Source organism: Moschus berezovskii, chromosome 9, assembly GCF_049115385.1.
Source record: "Moschus berezovskii isolate FMDL1 chromosome 9, NW_MosBer_1.0, whole genome shotgun sequence".
NCBI classification, from domain to species: domain Eukaryota; kingdom Metazoa; phylum Chordata; class Mammalia; order Artiodactyla; family Moschidae; genus Moschus; species Moschus berezovskii.
In genome coordinates this window covers 36,855,110-36,879,766 of record NC_142468.1, presented here as the reverse complement: position 1 = coordinate 36,879,766, position 24,657 = coordinate 36,855,110, and the positions used below count along the sequence as shown (strand labels likewise).

Genomic DNA, 24,657 nt, shown 5'->3' with positions numbered 1-24,657 from the left:
AACTATAGGGAGAGGAGCAGATGAAAACAAAGGTCGTGCTGGAGGTAGCTATTTTATGCAAGTGAATAGACTACCCCTATTAAAAGTAATGGAGTCTTTCTAGTAAGGATAGACACGCAGAGGAACCCAGAAAAAGATGACCAACCAACCAGGCCTCAGAAAGGTGGGGAGCTCTGAAGAGTGGCCCTGGATCAAAGGGGGCTCCAGGAATCTAGCAGTCAGGAGGTAGCCCTTCAGTTCAGGCTCCATCTTTAACATGGTTCAGCTGCTGGTTGTACACCTGCTTCATTATATACTTCCCAGCTGGCATCTTCTTTTCCTCTGCTCTGTAGGTTCCACTTGGCTTCTTCTCCATCTAATAGCATTCTTTGAAGCTCAGTTCCCACTGCTAACAACCTCATTCAAGAGGATGAGAACATGATCCTGTTATCAGGAATTGAACTATTCAATATAAAGTACCTCTTTATATTGTAACAAGTAAAAGTAACAAGACGAACAGTGGGAAAGCAACTGGCCCAGCTCAGTGTTTGGCACCAGTTAGGCAACATCTCGGCGACCCACTCTAGTATTCTTGCCTGCGAAATCCCATGAACAGAGGAGCCTGGGGGGTTACAGTCCATGGGGTCACAGAGTCAGATATAACTGAGCACACACATACACACAGGCAGCAACAGCCACTGAGGCCGGTGGCTCTTGGGACAAATCTTGTGTACTGAGGATCGGGAGGGAGCTGAAGACAGGAAAGCACCATCATGTGGGACAAATCATGGCTGCCTACAGACTTGCCCCTTCAGCAACGATCAGTGGCGGGGGTGTTTCTACCTAACAAAAGTCTGTGGCATATTGGGATGTGCTGTCCATTATTGGGATGTTCTCTTCATAGCTATGAAAAGAGAAGCGAAAGACAAAGGAGAAAAGGAAAGATATACCCATTTGAATGAAGAGTTCCAAACAATAGCAAGGAGATAAGAAAGCCTTCCTCAGTGATCAGTGCAAAGAAATCGAGGAAAACAATAGAATGGGAAAGAGTAGAGATCTCTTCAAGAAAATCAGATACCAAGGGAACATTTCAGGCAAAGATGGGCTCAATAAAGGACAGAAATGGTATGGACCTAATGGAAGCAGATGGAGAAGGAAACGGTAACCCACTCCAGTATTCCTGCCTGGAGAATCCCATGGACGGAGAAGCCTGTTAGGCTACAGTCCACAGGGTCGCAAAGAGTCGGACACGACTGAGCGACGGAGCAAATGGAAACAGAAGATATTAAGAAGAGGTGGCAAGGATACACAGAACTATACAAAAAAGACCTTCACGACCTAGATAATCACGATAGTGTGATCACTCACCTAGAGCCAGACATCCTGGAATGTGAAGTCAAGTGGGCCTTAGGAAGCATCACTACAAACAAAGCTAGTGGAGGTGATGGAATTCCAGTTGAGCTATTTCAAATCCTAAAAGATAATGCTGTGCAAGTGCTGCACTCAATATGCTGGCAAATTTGGGGAACTCAGCAGTGGCCACAGGACTGGAAGTCAGTTTTCATTCCAATCCCAAAGAAAGGCAATGCCAAAGAATGCTCAAACTACCGCACAATTGCACTCATCTCATACACTAGCAAAGTAATGCTCAAAATTCTCCAAGGCAGGCTTCAACAGTACATGAACCGTGAACTTCCAGATGTTCAAGCTGGTTTTAGGAAAGGCAGAGGCACCAGAGATCAAATTGCCAACATTCATCGGATCATCGAAAAAGCAAGAGTTCCAGAAAAACATCTATTTTTGCTTTATTGACTATGCCAAAGCCTTTGACTGTGTGGATCACAATAAACTGTGGAAAATTCTTAAAGAGATGGGAATACCAGACCACCTGACATGCCTCCTAAGAAATCTGTAAGCAGGTCAAGAAGCAACAATTAGAACTGGACATGGAACAACAGACTGTTCCAAATCGGGAAAGGAGTATGTCAAGGCTGTATATCGTCACCCTGCTTATTTAACTTATATGCAGAGTACATCATGAGAAATGCTGGACTGGATGAAGCACAAGCTGGAATCAAGACTGCTGGGAGAAATATAAATAACCTCAGATATGCAGATGACACCACACTTATGGCGGAAAGCGAATAAAAACTAGAGCCTCTTGAAGAAAGTGAAAAAGGAGAGTGAAAAAGTTGGCTTAAAACTCAACATTCAAAAAACTAAGATCATGGCATCTGGTCCCATTACTTTATGGCAATTAGATGGGGAAACAGTAGAAACAGGGACAGACTTTATTGTTTTGGGCTCCAAAATCACTGCAGATGGTGACTGCAGTGATACTTGCTCTTTGGAAGAAAAGCTATGACCAACCTAGACAGTATATTAAAAAGCAGAGACATTACTTTACCAACAAATGTCCATCTAGTCAAAGCAATGGTTTTTCCAGTAGTCATGTATGGATGTGAGAGTTGGACTATAAAGAAAGAGGAGCACCGAAGAACTGATGCTTTTGAACTGTGATGTTGGAGAAGATTCTTCGAAATCCCTTGGACTGCAAGGAGATCCATCCAGTCCATCCTAAAGGAAATCAGTCCTGAATAATCACTGGAAGGACTGATACTAAAGTTGAAACTCCAATATTTTGGCCACCTGATACAAAGAACTGACTAATTTGAAAAGACGCTAATGCTGGGAAAGACTGAGGGCAGAAGGGGATGGCAGAGGATGAGATGGTTGGACAGCATCATCGACTCAATGGACATGAGTTTGAGTAAACTGCGGGAGTTGGCGATGGACAGGGAGGCCTGACGCGCTGCAGCCTATGGGGTCTCAAAGAGTCAGACATAACTGAGCCAGTGAACTGAACTGAACTGAACTGTCCATTACCCACTGCAGGAATGGGTCAAAATACTGTAGGACTTAATTCCATAGTAACAGAATCTATAGTCAATCCTATAGGTGATAGTGACTAAAAGCCACACACACACACAGCCTTCTTCCTGCTTTTCTGGGTACTACAAGGTGACTTTTGGATGCAACCAAGACATTCTTTTTCTTTCCTGTAATTGGAAAAAAAGGTTACCTCAGTAGAGAACTTTCAGGATAAGAGAACTGTGAAAACTCCCTGAAGCTCCATGATAAGATGTTTAACTGGCTTTTCCACATAGTTAAAAATGTACTGCACATGGAGAGACTATCCACTCAGGGTGTGCCCTCATGCAAATGAGAGTGGGGTCTCACTGTGAGGGTAAGCGGTTAGAAATGCTTTTTGCTGCTGAAAACTGAAAAGGACAAAAAGACAATGAAGCTGAAAAAATTTAGGAGCTGGCTGGCTGAGCAGCTGAATGGCCAAATTTGAGAAATAAGGAAGACACTTCCTCATTCTGGGCAACTGTCCTTGTGAGATTCTTGAGTATTGGAAGGCGTAAATAACTCCTTTCACAACTGTAAACAAATTGTTACTCTAATAATACATATTCGTCACAAGAGGTATATGGTCAAGTCTTAAACACCGTATAAATACTGTTGATTTGTAGTCATTCAATAGATAGCCATGATATACAAACTATGGACGTTAATCTATAGTATAGGCAGAATGGCTCTTTCATGGATGTTTAATAAATAGTGACATACTATATTCAATAAAATTTCTATTTAATTTGATTTATTACAAAATATATAGCCCCTCTAACTTACAGTTTTCCCTTTGAAAGCAAGGGGTCATCATTTGAAACAATGCCCTCTGCCCCTACAAACTAACCATTTTAGTATCAGACCAAGTTTTAGAAATGTTTATAATCTCACTATATTTTCCCTCTTCTCATCCTACTTTTGCCTAGTAATTTGCTTATTCTCAGTTTTTCCAGATAAAGTAAACAAATGAATTTGTGTGTTTCACAGGGATGCCACAATTGAGCCAGTTTTTTCACTCTAAAAGAGAAAAGAGGAGAGTAAAAAAATGAAAAGCTAGAAGTCTTTTCATGTTAACAATTTATTTAAACCAGTACAAGCACCATGCTTAACAGAAGACTGTCCAAAATAAACATGCAATATGAACTCGCACAGACTGAAACCACAGTTTCAGAAGTTGTGCCAGCTGTTGATTTTGTTAAACGATGACAGGAAAACTGTTAAAATTCACAAGACCAAACCATTAATGTTTCAAGCCTCCTGAATGAGATTACATTGGACCATCTAAATCAGTGGGCACTACCCTGGCATGTTAGTGATCTCAAACAATATTCAAGCAATTACACATGTATGAACTATACTCCAAAAAGAAAACACAGTTTCTATCACAACCTTAATGTAGTTGTTTTAAAATATCATAGGAAGATGATCACTGATTTGAAATATCAAACGGCCTAAGAGGAAACAAATTTTCAAGAATATTCAACTTGGGACCACCGGTGTTATGTGGCCTGAGAGATTTACATTCTTCCAGAAATACAAAATAAGATTTGTCCAGAAATGTTTGAGACACTTCTTCACATAAGTTGTAAAGGCTCAAATTCTGTAGATTCCAGTATTATCAGTCTACTGAACAAACAGGGAAAGCAACCGTATTAAGAATATTTGAATTGATAGATTACAAGTCATTCTCTATTTCCACCAAATATCAGCATATAAACTCTTATGAAAGTATCTTTTCATTACTAGTCCACATTATGGATTAATGACACTGTTCATGTTTTAAAGTAGTCCAAACATATTTTTAAGTACACCTTCTTTACTATCTATGTGGATGGGGAACAAGGACAGCCAAATTTAAATTGGCAATACACTCCTTTAACTGGAAAAAATTTTAAGTGTCAGACCAGGATACAGTTTATGGCTACATTTGACTCCTTAAAATAGGAGACAAAAAGGGAGAGAAAAGTGCTGACAGACATTTTGTTGCAAACATCATTTAGTAATGACAATACAAAATTTAGCAAAACCCTCTCAAACAAGAGTATGTTTAACCACACTAGGTATTTAGTAAACCTTTTAGAAATAGACAATTTGAACATTTATTTTAGAATTCAATTAAACAAAAACAGTCAAACAACTTTTTCCTTAATATAATTGCTTCAATACCAGAACAAAGTGAATACTATTCAAAACTCTTGACATTTTGGAATTTCAGCATAGTAACCTGAGAACAGTTTTCTTCATACGTCATTTATGTTGTCACAAAACCATACTAAAAAAACATGCTGTGATTACTAGTCGGTTCTACTCTGACAACACCAGATGCTATGCAGAACTTATGCAAGTCCAACAATTTCAAAACTAATTCTGACTTAGAAAACCATGAAGGAGGTTCCCAGGAAAAAAGCTGCTGCCAAAAAGGAAAGATTAAGACTTAAGGCTGAATGGGAATGGCTGTACCAGAAGTGGAATGTGAAAACTGGAATTATGAAATCTGGAGTTACTAATTGAGAGAAGGCAGAAAAAGAGATTTCACAGGAAATATACTTAAAAAAAAGAACAATGCAAAAATTTGGTTAGATGAAAGGAAAATTTATATAAAAGTCAGAGAATAGGGTAAAGGATATATAACTCTCCCTACAGGAACAAGGAAGTAAAAAAATGTTCTACTGATCCCCTAACCTCATCCATTGTCTTGCAAAAATACATACTGATATCAATAAGGAGTCAGACAAGCTCAAAAAAGCATAGTTTATCACAGTTCTCCTGTTAGAGAACAGGGGAACCAAGAGTTCTGTGTATGGAGGTCAATATTATCTGACATTATAGAGGACTTTCCAATTAAATAAAAAAACCACTTAAAACATGCAAGACAAAAGAAGGAACCTCACTACAAAAACACATTCCGGGAGCCCTAGATTCTCTTATTGCTGTGAACCAGATGAAACAAAATCTCATTTCCTTCATTCAAAATCATTAGAAAAAGTCTCCATTCACTTGGATTATAGCTGCATTTATGCAGAATTACAAGCATTTTTCTCCAGTATCAAAATAGCTGTTTAACTTCCTGGGTGAAGCTCTCTCTCTCTCTGGAAATTGGAATGAAGAACCCTTCCCATTCAGTTACCAAAGCAAATACCCCTGTAGCACTTCCTCATCTCCAACTAACTTCCTATTACTTCCTGTTTTTTAGATTAGTGAAGCCAAACAGTGTTGGGAATAGAAGATCCCATATTACAAAAATTCCAACTATCTTTACATCTTTATTAAAGTTGGCACAGAAACCTCAAAAAAATGCAAAGCACATACAAATGGGAGATAAACCAAAATTAAAAAAATAAAATGCCTTTGCTAGCTTTGAAATGATTAAGATATTCTTAATATAAGAATTAACTCACCAAATTTGGGTGGTCTTTAGATTCTCAAGACCTTTTGTCATATTAATGTTAAAAGAATCTTAGTTACTTATATGTTTTTAAAGTAACTATATATCAGAATCCTTGCTTTAAAAATGCCAAGGATACCATCATCTAACAAGACAGGTGTCCAGTTTAAAATACCTTCTGATATTGAGGATATAAGATGAGATTTCTATTGATGCGTTAATGTTATTAACTATGGCCAAGGTTTAAGATAGCAATTTTTTCCTATGGCACAAACTAATCACAAATATGTCCCAAACTATAACTTTCAACTGCCATATATTCACCAATGCAAGTAGACAGCTGGCATTTTTAAAATATCAACTTGATTTTACTACAAATTTCAGATACACATATTAGAAAATTGTTTTACTTGGACCCTTTACAAAAGTATTAATTTCACCAAATCTGGAATATTGGCAGTGTAAAGTCTTCAATTAACTGTAAAGCTAACAAATCAAAGGCACAGTATTAACACATGTAAAATAACTAGTATTCACAGGACAATATTAAGAGGTCCTTTATAAATAAACTGTTACTAACCTAGATTTAAGATTATTTAGAAATGACATAACTAAAAATGAAGCCCTTGATTAGTTACAATCCATCCATTTCTAAGACTAAAATGCTATTTTCCATGAAGAGAAAACCTAATAGTCATAACTTTATTATAAAATCTAACTTCCAGACCTTAAAAATGACCAACTGATGAAAAGTTTCTGGACTTGATTAAAAAGATACAGAAAACTAAAGAAGACATGGAATTGATGGAAAAACTATTTGTAATGCAGATTATACTACAGTAAATTATTATTCATGGCTCAAAATTCGGTCACTTAAGTCTTTTATCCCAAATTGATTCCAAAGATTTGACAAGTGATAATATGCTATTTTCATATATAAACTGTTAATATCCAGTATTTGTCAAAAGGAGGCAACTGTTGTCTATCACAATCTAATAACCACTTTCCAATGGTGTCTGTAAATAGTAACAAATTCTGAACTGTAAGTTATAGAAATTAGTCACAAGAGTGCAAAAAGTCCCTGGAGAGAAGTAGTCCACCTAACAATTACAAATATAAGGAAACACTTTACAAAGTTTCATTACTATGAAGATGATTTCCTCTTTGTTCAAACTTTGAACAAATGAGAATTTTTCTTTACTGCAGGTAACAAACTGTAAATAACAGTGCATTTTTAGGCATAAATAAGTATTTATGTCTGGTTCCAGTATGGTCAGGTTAATACATAAATACTTTAGAAACACAGAAGTTCACATTAGTGGAAAAATCCAAGTTTCTCACGTAACCATTCTTCAGTTAGGTCTTCGGTATTTCTTATTTCAAATACCTTAAGAAAGAAAAATCATATATGTTGCATATTTGAGTATTAAATACCAAATTCTCATTCCTTTCAGTCAATTTTGTCCTTTCAGTCCTTTAATCTGTGTAAATTAGATATACCTTCACTTTTTCTTAAATGCTAGGGACTCAGTTACCAAAGTTTAGCAGTCAAGATGGCATAAAATCAAAACTCTCTTAAAAGCACATATCTACAAATGTTCTAAAAGAGTAGTTTTGTAAATATTACCCACTAAAAGAGAGACCCAAGGGTACACAACTAAAATCAATCTAGTTAGGAACTCGAAGAATGTGTGCTGATCCTCTACAGAAGGAGGAAACACCAAGCATTTTATAAGGACAGATTAGTAGTCCATAGCCAAAAATCTCCAGCCAGAATCTGAACACACACACAGGCCCACAAAGTAGAATGGGCATAAAAAGACAACGAAATACAGCAGGAAGGATGGGATTTCAGGCTAGATGTTACGAATGAATCCTAGATCTTTCATGTACTGATGAACAACCCTCGGTAAGTCATTCATTACAGTTAAGAACAGTAGTTTCACCATCAACTTACAAAGCTGTAGGGAGGATTCAATCAGATTATATATAAGAGTAACTTGTAAATTGTCATGCCTTAATTGGTGGCTCAGATAGTCTGCCTGCAATGTGGAAGACCTGGGTTCGATCCCTGGATTGGGAAGATCCCCTGGAGAAGGAAATAGCAACCCACTCCAGCACTCTTGCCTGGAAAATTCCATGGAGGGAGGAGCCTGGTAGGCCACAGTCCATGGGGTTGCAAAGAGTCAGACACAACTAAGCGACTTCACTTTAATTCCAACACTTTAGGGCATGCCAGGGATTAGAACAGACATGAGGCTGTTAGCAGAGCTCCTTTCTAACCACCCAGAGTCACTTTAGAGTACTCCTACGGTACAAATGAGGGAAGGTAATGTCTATAAGTTGGTGGTAGGGTGACAATCATGTGGGTTAAAGGGAAAAAGCAGAAGGCACTTAAAAACACCGCCTGGGTTAATGATTAAGCACCCAAGGGGGAAAGACTGAGGCTGTCCTTAAAACTTGAAAGAAAGTATTATTAAAAAGTTCAGTGATGTAAAATTCTATTTCAAGACCTTAAATGTATATACTTTTTCAACTCAACTAAAACATGGAAGTTAAGTTTGAGAGTAAGTACCATTCTTTAATTTTCAAAAATGCCATAAAATAGGAATATGTTAAATATTAAAGCAGGTGTCTTATATAAAACAGAATGTTCTAATTTAATAAAGTAATAAGCATTCTTAAAATTTTTATTTTTGGAAACAACACAGTTAACTGCAGAGTATGGAATCCCTGCACAGAATCTGGTTCATTTAGTCTATGGTAAAGGGCTCAGAGAAGCTTCAAATGCTGAATTTATCTACCAGAGATTACATTACGGAAAATTAAAAATTCTCAAAAGATTGAACAGTTTTCTAAAGTGGCCTACATTTTGAATGTGAGTTCTTGAATGTATAATTTTCACTCAAAAAACATGTGCTCAGTCATGTCCAACTCTTTGCAACCCTCTGGAATATAGTTCACCAGGCTCTCGTCCATGGAATTTTCCAGGCAAGAATACTGGAGTGGGTTGCCATTTCCTCCTCCAGGGGATCCTCCTGACCCAGGGATCGAACCCATGTCTCCTGTGACTCCTGCACTGGTAGGTGGATTCTTTACCACTAAGACACCTGGGAAGCCCTCAAAAATCACACTTTTGGTTAAATACTTATATCATTCTATTTCCAACTAGTAAAAAAACTCTAGTTTACTGCTCTATTCTAAATAACTTTCACCTACATAAACACTGAACTCTTCACATTACTTAGGTATTGCTCCATTTACAAAGAGAAAATACTGTCTCAACAAGTTAGTCAAATATAAATACCACCTTGGTAAGTTCAGCTGTTTGGACTAGCTTATTCTTACTCCCAGCATACATCATCTGTTGTTCAGGCTTACATCCTGGAAGAGAGAGATCAGAGTAGAAATGAGACTTAAATTTTTAAACAGTGATGAGTTTTCATTATTTATTTGATAAAAAAGACCCATTTAGGATTTCCAATGCTATCGAGTTTACAAAAGTCCTGTCTAAATATGTAAGGGTTTGAGAGTGTTATACTGCATACCATCTGAACAAAGAGAAATAACTGTATTACTAATGGACAAGGCTTTAGGTCAGCAAAAATAAATAAGGCTAGATCTATACAGATCTTGACTCAGAGCCTTGTGAATACTTCAAAATTTTTCAGCACTACCTTAATTGTGATGCTAAATATCAAGATCAGTTTTACAGATACCTAATATATGTTAAGTTTTGGGATATGGCTGGGTCAGTGGGGTGAAGAGATTGGCTCTGAAAAAAATGTACAGTCTGTTTACATATTAAAAGACACTTCACTATATTTTAAGTGCTACATATAATAAAGATCAAGGAGGAGTTCAATGAGCAGAAAGTTTACTGTGGGCTTGAATGGTGGTGGCAGAGGGAGTTGTGGTGATAATGGATACTTTAAACATCAATAAACCATATTAATATCCAATGTAAGCTACTCTGAGACTATTCTCAAGATTATGGACGTATCACTGACAACTATTATTTTAAGGATAAACACCAACTATATATCATAATCGTACACAAAGCTTACACACTTATAAATAAAATTAAAATACAGAAGAAAATATACTTTTGATACTTTAAAATGTCATTTCAAATTCATTAAAAATACATATACAATTTGACCTAACAACTACACTTGTAGGAATTTATCCTTAAAAAAAGCAAAATTTTATAGTAACCTCTTTTTAGGGATGCATTCCCATGTGCATGTGTGTGCACACACAGTACAATTAATTCAACATTTTCCTTCCTTAAAACAAGCATAAAATTCATCTAGGATAAAAGGTTTAATTTGATCAGAACCAGATATGCGCTATTTAAAGAAATTCACTTACCTACAGGACTGGAGAAAATAAAGCACAGAGGATATGAAACTCTTCCATCATCATGTTGATACTTATAACTATACACAATGAAGGTTTTTCTCAAGTTAAAGAAACTAAAATTATTGCTCTATTTCAGACAAGTACTTATCAACAAAGTTCTGAAGGACAACACACACTTGCCGAGCCAGTGAGTGGCAAATTTCTATCCTATTCATTTAGGTCATACTTTCATTATTCATTATCTTGCCACAAAATTATAAATGGGCCCCAAAAACAAATCATTAAATCATACACTCTCACAAATAAATTTATTAAAAGTATAGACTTAATGTGGATTTTTTCTTTCTCAATTTTTATTATATGCAACAATAAAAGGAATTTAAATAAACAATATCCATCAACTTTTGGGCCTTTTCCAGGGTGTACATACATTTTAATTTGGTTGTGACCACGGTGTAGGGCTTCCCAGGTAACACCAGTGGTAACAAACCCACCTGCGAATGCAGGAGACATGAGATATGGATTCAGTCTCTGGGTTGGGAAGATCCCCTGGAGGAGGGCATGGCAACCCACTCCAGTATTCTTGCCCGGAGAATCCCATGGATAAAGGAGCCTGGTGGGACGTGGTCTATGAGGTTGCAAAGAGTCAGACATGATGGAAGCAACTTGGCATGCATGGTGTAGAAGAAAATTTTGTAAAAAATATACCTTAGAAGTTGAACAAATGAACTTCATAAATAAAATTGTGACCAGTAAAAATAAACACCTTTTTAAAGCACTAAGAAAAGGATATCGAGGTTGTCGCTCAGGTAGTTCATCTTTAAGTTCATCTGGTGAAATGCCCTAGCACCATAAAGAAAACAACTTTTAACCATTTTCTTATCCATAGATTCTTAAGAGATATACTGAGGACCCATTCTACCAATAGGTATAAATTCATAACTTTATACCACATCATAACATTTTATCTTATTAAATTGTACATAAGCTGAGGTTATTAAAACCTCAATCCAATGAAAGCCCACCCCAACCCACTCAGCTTAGCTCTGTTAATTAACAAAACATGGGGCTGAGAGGCAGCATAGTCTATGCTCATGTTCCAACTGTCAGGAAATACTGAGTGAGATAAGCCAACCCCTCAGAGCAACAACAATATCTGATTCAGGGGGAAAAAGTTAATTTCTTTTCACTCTAAATTGGTTACTTAACTTGACAATCTAAATACTTAGGCTATATAGGGTTTTAGTTTGTAATTACTGGCCAACCAACTTAGAAGCAAGTTTTTATCAGACATATAGCCCTAACTTCTACTGCTTATGACCTGGATTTCATTAATGCTTTATTGAAGGTGATTATATTAGCAAGACAATCCACTACATAATAATTAACATGTGCTTTTCATGAATAATGAACACGTACAGTGGTTTAGAACTTTAGAAGTACATGTAACTAATGTTACATCTTTTGGGTGATAATAATTACTTAACTATAAAGCTATATTTAGCTGTTCAAACAAACCTCAAGCTCTTCATCCAGCACCACCAGGCGTTTATCCTTATCAATTTTCACTAAAATAAAAATATAGTATGAGTAAACTGTGATTCTAACATGACCTTGATCTACCCAACCCGCAGATTCCTAGCTCTTTTATGGGGATCCAAAATTAAAACATGAAGAAACACAAGCATACAACTCATTTGCAGTTTTAGTTTATGGTCTGTTAGCTGGCTTTGCTTTTCAAGCAGTCAGCATTTAAAAGCTTTTACCCATAATTCCCAGCACCTAATTTGCTTATTTAGAACTTTATGTCAACTCCTTACATTTACTGTGTATATGAAGAATTTTGCAACTCAAACCCAACCTCTTGGATGATTAGAAAAGGTCTGAAAAGGTCACTGTGACTGAGACTGGTTTATTGAACATGGTTAGAACTACAAGCGAAAGGTGGACAAGGGTCAGGACAGAACAATCACCAGGTTCCCAGCTTCTCAAGAGTCAGGATTTCATGGTGCAGGATGAATATTCCGAGAAAGTGAATTACCAAAGAGCAGTGATATCTCTATTCAAATACATGTAACATAATCTGAAGCCAAACTGAAATGTTTAGATAACCTATGCTTCTAATCTTTTCCATTACCCTGAAAGTTACCATTTTTGATTCTGCACTAACTTCACAGTAAATCCTGTGAGACACAATACATTCTCAAATAGCCTTACTCTTTGTGGTAAAATGACACTAACACACTTTGTCACTTTTTTTTTTACACTTTGTCACTTCTAAGAACTGTATGCCTGCGTTGTAGTATTTGTTTGTAAAAGAACCATAATTCAACAAGCTGTCACCACCTCACTACTTCACATCTTCCAAATATATCTGTTAGTATATATAGTTTTACATTCTCACCCCCTCATTCTTCCTTTATCTTTCTAAATCATTACCCACATATTAAATATTACCTAAGAATACAAAAGAAATCTACATAACATCACATACAGTTCACACTGGAAGAGGCAATATGCAAATCACTCTTTCCACTATCAAAAGTCAATGACACTTAAAAGTATTCTCCGTGAAACTAGAATTCAAGTCTAGAATTGAAGTAAGACCTCAAATCACTTTGAACACAATGCTGAACTTAATCACTTTAGGTGTGGGCAAAGGTTTCTGCTTGAGGATGAATGGCCAGGCTGTTTTTGTCCCCAGATAAGTTAAACGATGGAACTGGATGGGGCACTACAAATGACCAAGTGCCCAAGAAGACAATCATCTTCTCCAGAGCTGTGTAGGCAGTGAGGGGGAGGTGAAACACTCTGCCTCTGTTTTCTGACTGTAACTCTTACTTTTTTAAAGTGACCTAACAGGTTTGGGGGGTGAGGGGTTGGGTCGGGAGTGGGGGGACAGGGTGGGGAATTAAAACAGAAGGAGACAAATTACTTTCTAAAGGTTCAGGTTATTGGATGCAGCTATAGGATAAAAGGATAAACCAAACTAAGACCATGGAATGAGACAATCATGTTTAGCTTACTTATAATAGCAGCATTGTTCGTTTCTTTACGAAAACGAAACTTTCTCAGCTTTTCCACTAAATCTTCAGCAACATCACAAACCACCAAAGACTCACTCTAGAAAAGAAAAAAAAATCATGTTATCAAATGCCATGACTTCAATATATATGTACACCTTAAAGCCTATAAAACCTAATACCTTTAAGAAAGCATATGGACATCTACAAATGTCATAATTATGTATTAACATGAAACACATGAACGCTTAAAGAACTTTTAAATCTACTAAGCCTTGCGTTGGCATTATTAAATTATTCCCATTTGTTCATCTTATATGTAGGGTATACTTTAACGTTCTCTTTGGCTACTAAATATTTCCAAGAACTAGATATATACTAATGTGCAATTTCATCAGAACTGGAGAGGAAGGGAAGAATATAGAAAGGCAAGGATTATGGCTGTTGCTGCTAAGTCACTTCAGTCGTGTCCGACTCTCTGTGACCCAACCCCATAGACGGCAGCCCACCAGGCTCACCCGTCCCTGGGATTCTCCAGGCAAGAACACTGGAGTGGGTTGCCATTTCCTTCTCCAATGTGTGAAAGGGAAAAATGAAAGTGAAGTCGCTCAGTCATGTCTGACTCGTAGAGACCCCATGGACTGCAGCCTACCAGGCTCCTCCATCCATGGGATTTTCCAGGCAAGAGTACTGGAGTGGCTTGCCATTGTAGGAAGTATAATATTTTTCACTATGCAGGAAGAACAGGAAGATCATTTTATTGCACTTAAGAGTTAATAAGGCTTTAGTCCATTTTTGAGTCCAGTACAGTGCTCACTTCAGCAGCACATATACTAAAATTGGGTCCAGTACAACTATGAAAAACTAAAACTCAGCAAAAGAATGGAAAATAAACCATAAGAGTAAAGACCAACTACTATTTTATGTTTTAAATGACTATGGGAATCAAAAAAAGGGAGCTATTAAGAAATATGAAAGCAAAAGAAGATGAGACAAATATAAAAACTCAAAGAACCTTTTATAAATTATGAAAAAATATTAAGAGACTCTTCTCCATAAATCTGACAAGGAAATTATCAAAAGCACTCTCCAGTTGGCGTTAGGGTCAGCTGGTACAAATGAATTATTGATTGCAAGCAGGAAGATGGAAATCTTTTTCTTTAATGTATAAAAGTTCAAATACATAGAAAATTGGAGAAATTCTGTGAAATCTTATGCATTTAACACTCAGCTTCAACCATTATCAACACATAGCTAATCTCATCTCATCTAAAACCTTCAATATTGCTCCCACGGATCATCACACAGCAGAGGTCAATAATCATTTTACCTACAAATAATTTAATACATATTAATAAAATGATAATATGTGCCATTGAAAACACATACAATAATAATCAGTTCAGTTCAGTCACTCTGTCATGTCCAACTCTTTGCGAACCCATGGACTGCAGCATGCCAGGCCTCAATGTCCATCACCAACTCCCGGAGTTTACTTAAACTCACGTCCATTGAGTCGGTGATGCCATCCAACCATCTCATCCTCTGTCTTCCCCTTCTCCTCCCGCCTTCAATCTTTCCCTGCATCAGGGTCTTTTCAAATGAGTCAGTTCTTCGCATCAGGTGGCCAAAGTATTGGAGTTTCAGCTGTGAGAGTGCTGCACTCAACATGCCAGCAAATTTGGAAAACTCAGCAGTGGCCACAGGACTGGAAAAGGTCAGTTTTCATTTCAATCCCAAAGGAAGGCAACGCCAAAGAATGCTCAAACTACCGCACAACTGCACTCATCTCACATGCTAGCAAAGTAATGCTCAAAATTCCCCAAGCCAGGCTTCAACAGTACATGAACCGTGAAGTTACAGATATTCAAGCTGGATTTAGAAAAGGCATAGGAACCAGAGATCAAATTGCCAACATCGAAAAAGAGAGTTCCAGGAGAGGGAGACAGACGTTGAGAGAAGGAAGGAGAGAAAATGGCGTCCACGGATTATAGTACATACAGCCAAGCTGCAGCCCAGCAGGGCTACAGTGCTTACATCGCCCAGCCCACTCTAGGATATGCACAGACTACCCAGGCATATGGGCAGCAAAGTTATGGAACCTATGGACAGCCCACTGATGTCAGCTATACCGAGGTTCAGACCACTGCAACCTATGGGCAGACCGCCTATGCAACTTCTGATGGACAGCCTCCCACTGGATATTCTACTCCAGCTGCCCCGCAGGCATACAGCCAGCCTGTCCAGGGGTACGGCACTGGTGCTTATGACACCACCACTGCTACGGTTACTATCACCCAGGGCTCCTACGCAGCTCAGTCTGCTTATGGCACTCAGCCAGCTTACCCAGCTTATGGACAGCAGCCCACAGCCACTGCGCCTGCAAGACCGCAGGATGGTAACAAACCCGCTGAGACTAGTCAACCTCAATCTAGCACAGGGGGTTACAACCAGCCCAGCCTAGGATATGGACAGAGTAACTACAGTTATCCCCGGGTACCTGGGAGCTACCCCATGCAGCCAGTCTCGGCACCACCATCCTATCCTCCTACCAGCTACTCCTCTACACAGCCAACCAGTTACGACCAGAGCAGTTACTCCCAGCAGAACGCCTACGGGGAGCCAAGTAGCTATGGACAGCAGAGTAGCTATGGTCAACAAAGCAGCTATGGGCAGCAGCCACCCACTAGTTACCCTCCCAGGACCGGATCCTACAGCCAGGCTCCAAGTCAATATAGTCAACAGAGCAGCAGCTACGGGCAGCAGAGTTCATTCCGACAGGACCACCCCAGTACCATGGGTGTTTATGGGCAGGAGTCTGAAGGATTTTCCGGACCAGGAGAGAACCGGAGCATGAGTGGCCCTGATAACCGGGGCAGGGGAAGAAGGGGATTTGATCGTGAAGGAATGAGCAGAGGTGGGCGGGGAGGAGGACGCGGTGGAACTGGCAGCACTGGAGAGCAAGGTGGCTTCAATAAGCCTGGTGGACCCATGGATGAAGGACCAGATCTTGATTTAGGCCCACCTGTAGATCCAGATGAAGACTCTGACAACAGTGCAATTTACATGCAAGGACTCGATGACAGTGTGACTCTCGATGATCTGGTAGAATTCTTTAAGCAGTGTGGAGTTGTTAAGATGAACAAGAGGACTGGACAACCCATGATCCATATTTACTTGGACAAGGAAACAGGAAAGCCCAAAGGCGATGCTACAGTGTCTTATGAAGACCCACCAACTGCCAAAACTGCTGTCGAGTGGTTTGATGGGAAAGATTTCCAAGGGAGCAAACTTAAAGTTTCTCTTGCTCGGAAGAAGCTGCCCATGAACAGCATGCGGGGAGGGATGCCGCAGCCACTCCAAGGAGGTCCAGGGGGCCCCGGAGGCCCTGGAGGACCCATGGGACGCATGGGAGGCCACGGTGGAGACAGAGGAGGCTTCCCACCACGCGGGCCCCACGGTTCCCGGGGGAACCTGTCTGGAGGAGGAAACGTCCAGCACCGAGCTGGGGACTGGCAGTGCCCCAACCCGGGCTGTGGAAACCAGAACTTCGCCTGGAAAACAGAGTGCAACCAGTGTAAGGCCCCAAAGCCTGACGGCTTCCTCCCACCACCTTTCCCACCCCGGGGCGGTGACCGCAGCAGAGGTGGCCCTGGAGGCATGCGGGAAGAGGTGGCCTCATGGACCGCGGTGGTCCGGGTGGAATGTTCAGAGGTGGCCATGGTGGAGACAGAGGCGGCTTCCATGGCGGCCGGGGCATGGACCACAGTGGCTTTGGTGGTGGAAGACGAGGTGGCCCCGGGGGACCCCCTGGACCACTGATGGAACAGATGGGAGGATGACGAGGCGGGCGCGGAGGGCCTGGCAAGATGGATAAAGGCGAGCACCGTCAGGAGCGCAGAGACCAGCCCTACGAGACGCAGAGACCCGCAGAGCTGCATTGACTACCAGATTTATTTTTTAAACCAGAAAATGTTTTAAATTTATAATTCCCTATTTATAATGTTGGCCACAACATTATGATTATTCCTTGTCTGTACTTTAGTATTTTTCACCATTTGTGAAGAAACATTAAAACAAGTTAAATGGTAGTGTGCTGAAAGTTTTTTATTCTTATTTTAAAGACGGTTGTTTAAACAATGGGAACCCCTTGTGAGCATGCTCAGTATCATTGTGGCGAACCAAGAGGGCCTCTAACTGTAACAATGTTCATGGCTGTGATTTTTTTTTAAATAAAATTACAAATGTTTATTAAAAAGAAAAACAGAGTTCCAGAAAAACATCTACTTCTGCTTTACTGACTATGCCAAAGTCTTTGACTGTGTGGATCACAACAAACTGTGGGAAATTCTTAAAGAGACAATAATACGTCACCTAAAAATAATAATTCTAGTCTCAATTATTCACATAGAGTTCAAATTTCCCTCAATTTTTTTTTTTCTTTTCTAACAGTGAGTTTGATTGAGTGAGGTTCCAAACAAGGTCCACATTCTTTGGTTTCTTCATATATGGGGTTTCCCCCTTCAATTTTTCAGAAAATTAAGAGTTTTGAGACCAATGCCAAATACAAGTGTCTCATTACAGTCCAAAAGGATTAAGGATTCAAATCTTAAGTTAAAATTAAAGTCTGCTTTATCACCTTGTGTTGGGTAAATAAGAGCATATGTTACAACATTAAATGGTTATCAATTTTAAGCTGTCCTTTAAATTCACAACACTGGTAATATATAATCTTTGATATACCATAGAATGTGCTACTTATAGTTAGAAAATACACCCCAACAATACATATTTTCCAATAAATTAAGCTCCTGCAGGAGTCATGTATGTCCATCCTTTTACTTCTCTTTAGAGAAAGAAATGCTAAGTCATACGAGGTTCCTATAGTACTCAAGCCTAGTCTATTTTTTCCTATCAAGAAAGACACACAAATGGGAAAACTAGAACTTCCAATCTCTTGTCAACCAAAACCAAAGGTAGAGTCCATTAGTAGAAACTAGTAAATACTTTAAATTTTTGTAGGCAAAGAGCAATTTGTCACAACTCTTATCTTAAGGTTCTGATACCCAGAGCTGCTTCTGCAATTCTGACACCTTAGGGATAGCAAACCAAGTGAAAAATATGCTGTGGTTGAATCTATAAAGCTTTTTTCCCATTCTTACTCCTCCCAATACCATAAGGTCAAAAATTCCTTCCTACAAGAAAAAGAACTGCAACTCAGCCAACTCTAACAGTTTCCAGTTAATAGATGCATTTAAAAATTACACCCTGAAAGCAACACTACACGGTACATATTAACACACAAGTGGGAAGCTTGAAGTCAAGTAGTCATTTACTGGATAATCCATGCAATGAACATTTAATGAATGTCAAGATGTGCTAAGTGTTAGAGACACAATGATATAAAATAAATAGATTAAAACTGTGGGCCTGACGTAAAAGAGCTTATAAAGTCTACATCAAAATCATCAGGCAAAAAAACACACACTTGTTTGCATAACAACTATGAAAAGAGCTAGGAAAAAGAGAAACTTGATGCTATGAGAACTTAGTTCAGTTCAGTTTAGTCGCTCAGTCGTGTCTGACTCTTTGCGACCCCATGAATCACAGCACGCCAGGCCTCCCTGTCCATCACCAACTCCCGGAGTTCACTCAAACTCATGTCCATCGAGTCGGTGATGCCATCCAGCCACCTCATTCTCTGTCTTCCCCGTCTCCTCCTACCCCCAAATGCTCCCAGCATCAGAGTCTTTTCCAGTGAGTCAACTCGTCGCATGAGGTGGCCAAAGTATTGGAGTTTCAGCTTTAGCATAAGTCCTTCCAATGAACACCCAGGATTGATCTCCTCTAGAATGGACTGGTTGGATCTCCTCGCAGTCCAAGGGACTCTCAAGAGTCTTCTCCAGCACCACAGTTCAAAAGCATCAACTCTTCGGCGATCAGCTTTCTTCACAGTCCAACTCTCACATCCATACATGACCACGGGAAAAACCATAGTCTTGACTAGATGGACCTTGGTTGGCAAAGTAATGTCTCTGTTTTTTAACATGCTATCTAGGTTGGTCATAACTTCCCTTCCAAGGAGTAAGCGTCTTTTAATTTCATGGCTGCAGTCAGCATCTGCAGTGATTTTGGAGCCCAAAAAAATAAAGGCTGACACTGTTTCCACTGTTTCCCCATCTATTTCCCATGAAGTGATGGGACCAGATGCCATGATCTTCGTTTTCTGAATTTTGAGCTTCAAGCCAAACTTTTCACTCTCCTCTTTCACCCTCATCAAGAGGCCTTTGAGTTCCTCTTCACTTTCTGCCATAAGGGTGGTGTCATCTGCATATCTGAGATTATTGATATTTCTCCCAGCAATCTTGATTCCAGCTTGTGCTTTTCCAGCCCAGCGTTCCTCATGATGTACTCTGCATATAAGTTAAATAAGCAGGGTGACAATATACAGCCTTGACATACTCCTTTTCCTATTTGGAACCAGTCTGTTGTTCCATGTCCAGTTCTAACTGTTGCTTCCTGACCTGCATACAGGTTTCTCAAGAGGCAGGTCAGGTGGTCTGGTATTCCAATCTCTTTCAGAATGTTCCACAGTTTATTGTGATCCACACAGTCAAAGGTTTTGGCATAGTAAATGATACAGAAATAGATGTTTTTCTGGAACTCTCTTGCTTTCTCCATGATCCAGCAGATGTTGGCAATTTGATCTCTGGTGCCTCTGCCTTTTCTAAAACCTGCTTGAACATCTGGAAGTTCACGATTCACGTATTGCTGAAGCCTGGCTTGGAGAATTTTGAGCATGACTTTTGAGCATGAGCGTGTGAGATGAGTGCAATTGTGCAGTAGTTTGAGCATTCTTTGGCATTCCCTTTCTTTGGGATTGGAATGAAGACTGACCTTTTTCAGTCCTGTGGCCACTGCTGAGTGTTAATACTTGTTAACATGTATTAAACGCTATAAGAAAACACTGCTATGTCCTTTTCATAGATCCTCAAAACAATCCCATTAGATGAGTATTATGTCATCCCCAATGTGCAAGAAACTAGGACTCAGAGAGGTTAAATATCTTCCTCAGTGTTAGGCAACTAGGGGAGCCAGGATTCTAGCCAGACAGCCTGACTCTGTCTAGCCCACTCTCTGAACCACCACAAAGGACCTGGTGACAGACTGAATGCTAGGCAGGGTGGATTGGTAAAAAAGGTGACTCTTAAGCTTCTTGCTTGTGTAAAACACTTAAATGGTGCTACCCTTCACTGAGTTAAGGAACACTAGGTTTAAGGGGAAGAGATGTGTTCTATTTTGGATAAATCGAGGGGGCTTTGAGACACTCAAGTGGGTAAAGGCTTCCTAGGAGATGCTAACTAGTAGGATATACAAATCTGGGCTGGATCTCAGAAGCAAGGTCTGCAATACAAATTCCCAAGTCATCTACATACAGGTAGGTGGTAACTGAAGCTATGAGTGTAAGTAAGGAAGGAAGGAGAAAAAAATACAAAATGGAAACTGAAGTATTAGGATGGAGCCCAGGACTCCTTGTGATGTACAGGGAAGGAGGACTGCATGGGACACAGACAGACCCACAACAGGAGAAGCACTGCAGTTCTGTATCCGAGACATCCAAGGAAAGAGAATGCTTCAAAGAGGAGAGTGTGTCAACACCTAGAATGCAGCTGAAAGATCAGAAAAGATGAGAATTGAAGAGAGAGTCCCTTAGCTTTAGTGACCATGATAATATCTATTCGGTGGAAGTGGGTTGAGCAATAAGTGGGAGGTCAGAGACGAGGACAGTGGGATTTTTGTGTTTTGCTTCTAATGAAAGAAAAGCATATTTTAAAACCCGATAGGAAAGATCCAGGAGATCCTCGTGGGCAACTGATTTAATTCTCCACTATTTTTCAGCGTGGAGTCAAACCAGAGCCCCCAGTCCACGAAAGACAAAGCTTTTGACAGTCACTAAAAGGTCAAGAGCCAAAGCACTGGGTCAAAAGATTTCCAAGCAAGGATAAGCAGAAATCCATACAACCAGGCCGAGAGAAGGAGGAGACAGAGGCTCAGGCGAGGCCCACAGAATGGAATCAGAATTCGAACCCTCCCCCAAAGGCGGCCAGACGGAAGGGCTCGGCGCCCCCCGACCCCTCAGGCCTGGCCCGGGCCCTGACAGAGAAGCCAGCGTTTGGGGGAGCCCTCAGTTGGGCCAGACCCCTGGCCCCTCCGATTTTTCATCACAGGGCTTGTGACTCTCCATCCAAAAGGATTCGATGAGCACGACCCATCCCTACTGGCCGCACCCTAGTCACCGAGCCCGCTGGGCGGGTCAACCGCGGGCCCGGCAGGATGCTGCTGCCCTTGGGCGAGGCGGCAGCGGCGGCGGGCAGAAGACAAGGCTCCGACTGCGGGTACCCGCCAGCAGCCCGGCCGGAAGCGGCCGCCGACCCACCCCGGGCGATGCCCGCCGATACCGGCTCTGGCAAACAGGAAAGTCCGGCGGGCTGACCCGGCCCTTCGGCCAGCCCCCGCCCTCCCCAGTGGCAACTCACCATTTTCCTTCCGGCCGGCAGTAGCCTTTCTCCGTCCCTCGGGCCCCTTTAAGAATAGCACTGCAGCCGCCTCCCTTCCTGCCCGGCGCCTGGCAGGACCGCCCCCACTGAACGACGCAGCAACGACAGGCCGTCACGTGACGGGGGACGGCGGGCGGCGCGGCTCAAAATTAAATCAGAACGCGAGCGCCCGCCTCCTCCCAACCCTTTATAGAGGAGGATGTGCTGTCGGATCCCGAGTGAGCGGCGGTGCCAAAATGCACTGTTAAGATTTAAGCTAGTTTTTGCTTCCTTTTAATATTCCTCAAGTTCTGAGTGCAGTTTCCTGGTGACATGATTAAGTCCACGATTTCAGGGATAAATATGAATGTTATCCCCAGCCTACCTTAAAATTACACACCTAGGTACACCTGCCTTCCCTCCCACCCTCTTTGGAATCTTGTTTCCCCCCGGCCCCAACCAGCTTCCGGTACTTGGTTAACACATTTGTTTTCTCAGTGGAGTTTATTTATTGAAGTATGATTGAATGATGACTGATGTCTGGATGAGTGCTCTCGTAGCCGTTGCCTAATCGCTCACTAAGAATTAGTTGCTGTAGGAAGTACTGACTTACTCAGTTCAGTTCAGTCGCTCAGTCGTATCCGACTCTTAGCGACCCCATGGACTGCAGCACGCCAGGCCTCCCTGTCTATCAACTCCCGGACTTTGCTCAAACTTATGTCCAGATAGACGGTGATGCCATCCAACCATCTCATCCTCTGTCGTCCCCGTCTCCTCCTGCCTTCAATCTTTCCCAGCATCAGAGTCTTTTCCAGTGAGTGGCCCTTTGCATCAGGCGGCCAAAGTGTTGGAGATTCAGCTTCAGTATCAGTCCTTCCAATGAATATTCAGGACTGATTTCCTTTAGGATTGACTGGTTTGATCTGCTTGCAGTCCAAGGGACTCTCAAAAGTCTTCTCCAACAGCACAGTTCAAAAGCATCAATTCTTTGGCGCTCAGCTTTCTTTATAGTCCAACTCTCACATCCATACATGACTACTGGAAAAGCCATAGCTTTGACTAGACGGACTTTTGTTGGTAAAGAAATGTCTCTGCATTTTAATATGCTGCCTAGGTTGGTCACAGCTTTTCTTCCAAGGAGCAAGCATCTTTTAATTTCATGGCTTCAGTCACCATCTGCAGTGATTTTGGAGCCCAAAAAATAAAGTCTGTCACTGTTCTATTGTTTCCCCATCAATTTGCCATGAAGTGATGGGACAGGATGCCATGATCTTAGTTTTTTGAATGTTGAACTTTAAGGCAGTTTTTTTCACTCTCCTCTTTCACTTTCATCAAGAGGCTCTTTAGTTCTTCTTCACTTTCTGCCATAAGGGTAGTGTCATCTGCATATCTGAGGTTATTAATATTTCTCTCCATCTTGATTGACTGACTTATTGGAGCTAATTTATTTTTGAATGTGGTGGGAAAGTAGTTTGGAAGAAGTAATGATTGAACTCAGAATTCATACAGGTACCTTCAATGAAAGAAGCTGCCTGAGGCAAATCTCATGGTATTTACAGCTTATTCCCCAACTGCTAGCATGGTGCCCTGTCCATAATAGATGCTCAATTCATATTTGTTGAATGAGAGAAGCAAAGAAAAAGAAAATTCCAGAACATCCCTCCATTGCCATCCTTCTTCATTAGTGTTAGACTGAATTATTATAATTTTTTAAGTTTGTTTTTAATGTTAAATTTAATGACTTGTTAGCATGTTAATAAATAACATTTAATCAGTGTTCAAAATATGTAAACTAATACAATACCTATGTTTTCTCATAAATTAGAAGGATTTGTGGTTATTATTGTTGTTCAGTGGCTAAATCATTCCAACTCTTTGCGACCCCATGGACTGCACATGCCAGGCTCCTCTGTCCTTCACTATCTCCCAGAGTTTGCTCAAATTCATCTTCATTGAGTCAGTGATACTAACTATCTTATCTTCTGCCTCCCCCTTCTCCTTTTGCCTTCAATCTTTCCCAGCATCAGGATCTTTTCCATTGAGTCAGCTCTTCACATCAGGTGGCCAAAGTATTGGAGCTTTAGCATCAGTCCTTCCAATGAATATTCAGGGTTGATTTCCTTTAAGATTGACTAGTTTGATTTCCTTGTAGTCCAAAGGGCTTTTGAGAGTCTTCTCCAGCACCACAATTCACAAGCATCAATTCTTCTCTACTCAGCCTTCTTTATGGTCCAAATCTCACATTCCTACATGATTACTGGAAAAACCATAGCTTTGAATATACAAACCGTTGTCAGCAAAGTGAGGTCTCTGGTTTTTTATATGCTGTCTAGGACGACAGAGAATGAGATGGCTGGATGGCATCACCGACTCGATGGACATGAGTTTGAGTGAACTCTGGGAGTTGGTGATGGACAGGGAGGCCTGGCATGCTGTGATTCATGGGGTCGCAAAG

At 40.5% G+C, this 24,657-nt stretch overlaps 1 protein-coding gene and 1 pseudogene across 2 annotated transcripts; one reads left to right on the top strand and one right to left on the bottom strand.

Annotated features, from left to right (window-relative positions):
- Positions 1-3,952: 3,952 nt before the first annotated feature.
- GMFB (glia maturation factor beta) lies at positions 3,953-22,315 on the bottom strand. 2 transcript variants are annotated; one of them, XM_088839579.1, is made up of 7 exons: positions 22,203-22,315; positions 13,669-13,765; positions 12,161-12,210; positions 11,436-11,485; positions 10,652-10,737; positions 9,588-9,661; positions 3,953-7,664 (listed from the first exon to the last, which is right to left on the bottom strand). In XM_088839579.1, exons 1-7 carry the CDS (start codon positions 22,203-22,205, stop codon positions 7,593-7,595), a joined length of 432 nt encoding a protein of 143 aa, XP_088695705.1. In that variant the 5' UTR covers positions 22,206-22,315; the 3' UTR covers positions 3,953-7,592. The 2 variants fall into 2 exon arrangements, with proteins under 2 accessions (XP_088695705.1, XP_088695706.1); XM_088839580.1 differs by having other exon boundaries at positions 10,652-10,734.
- Positions 15,628-17,751, top strand: LOC129563314 (RNA-binding protein EWS pseudogene; annotated as a pseudogene).
- Positions 22,316-24,657: the final 2,342 nt, after the last annotated feature.

Excerpts from the sequence above, each read along its gene's own strand:
- GMFB (XM_088839579.1), bottom strand. Across the intron at positions 11,486-12,160 it reads TGCTGGATGAAGAGCTTGAG|GGCATTTCACCAGATGAACT; the intron begins GTTTGTTTGAAC and ends TTATGGTGCTAG. Across the intron at positions 9,662-10,651 it reads TATTTTCTCCAGTCCTGTAG|GATGTAAGCCTGAACAACAG; the intron begins GTAAGTGAATTT and ends TCTCTCTTCCAG.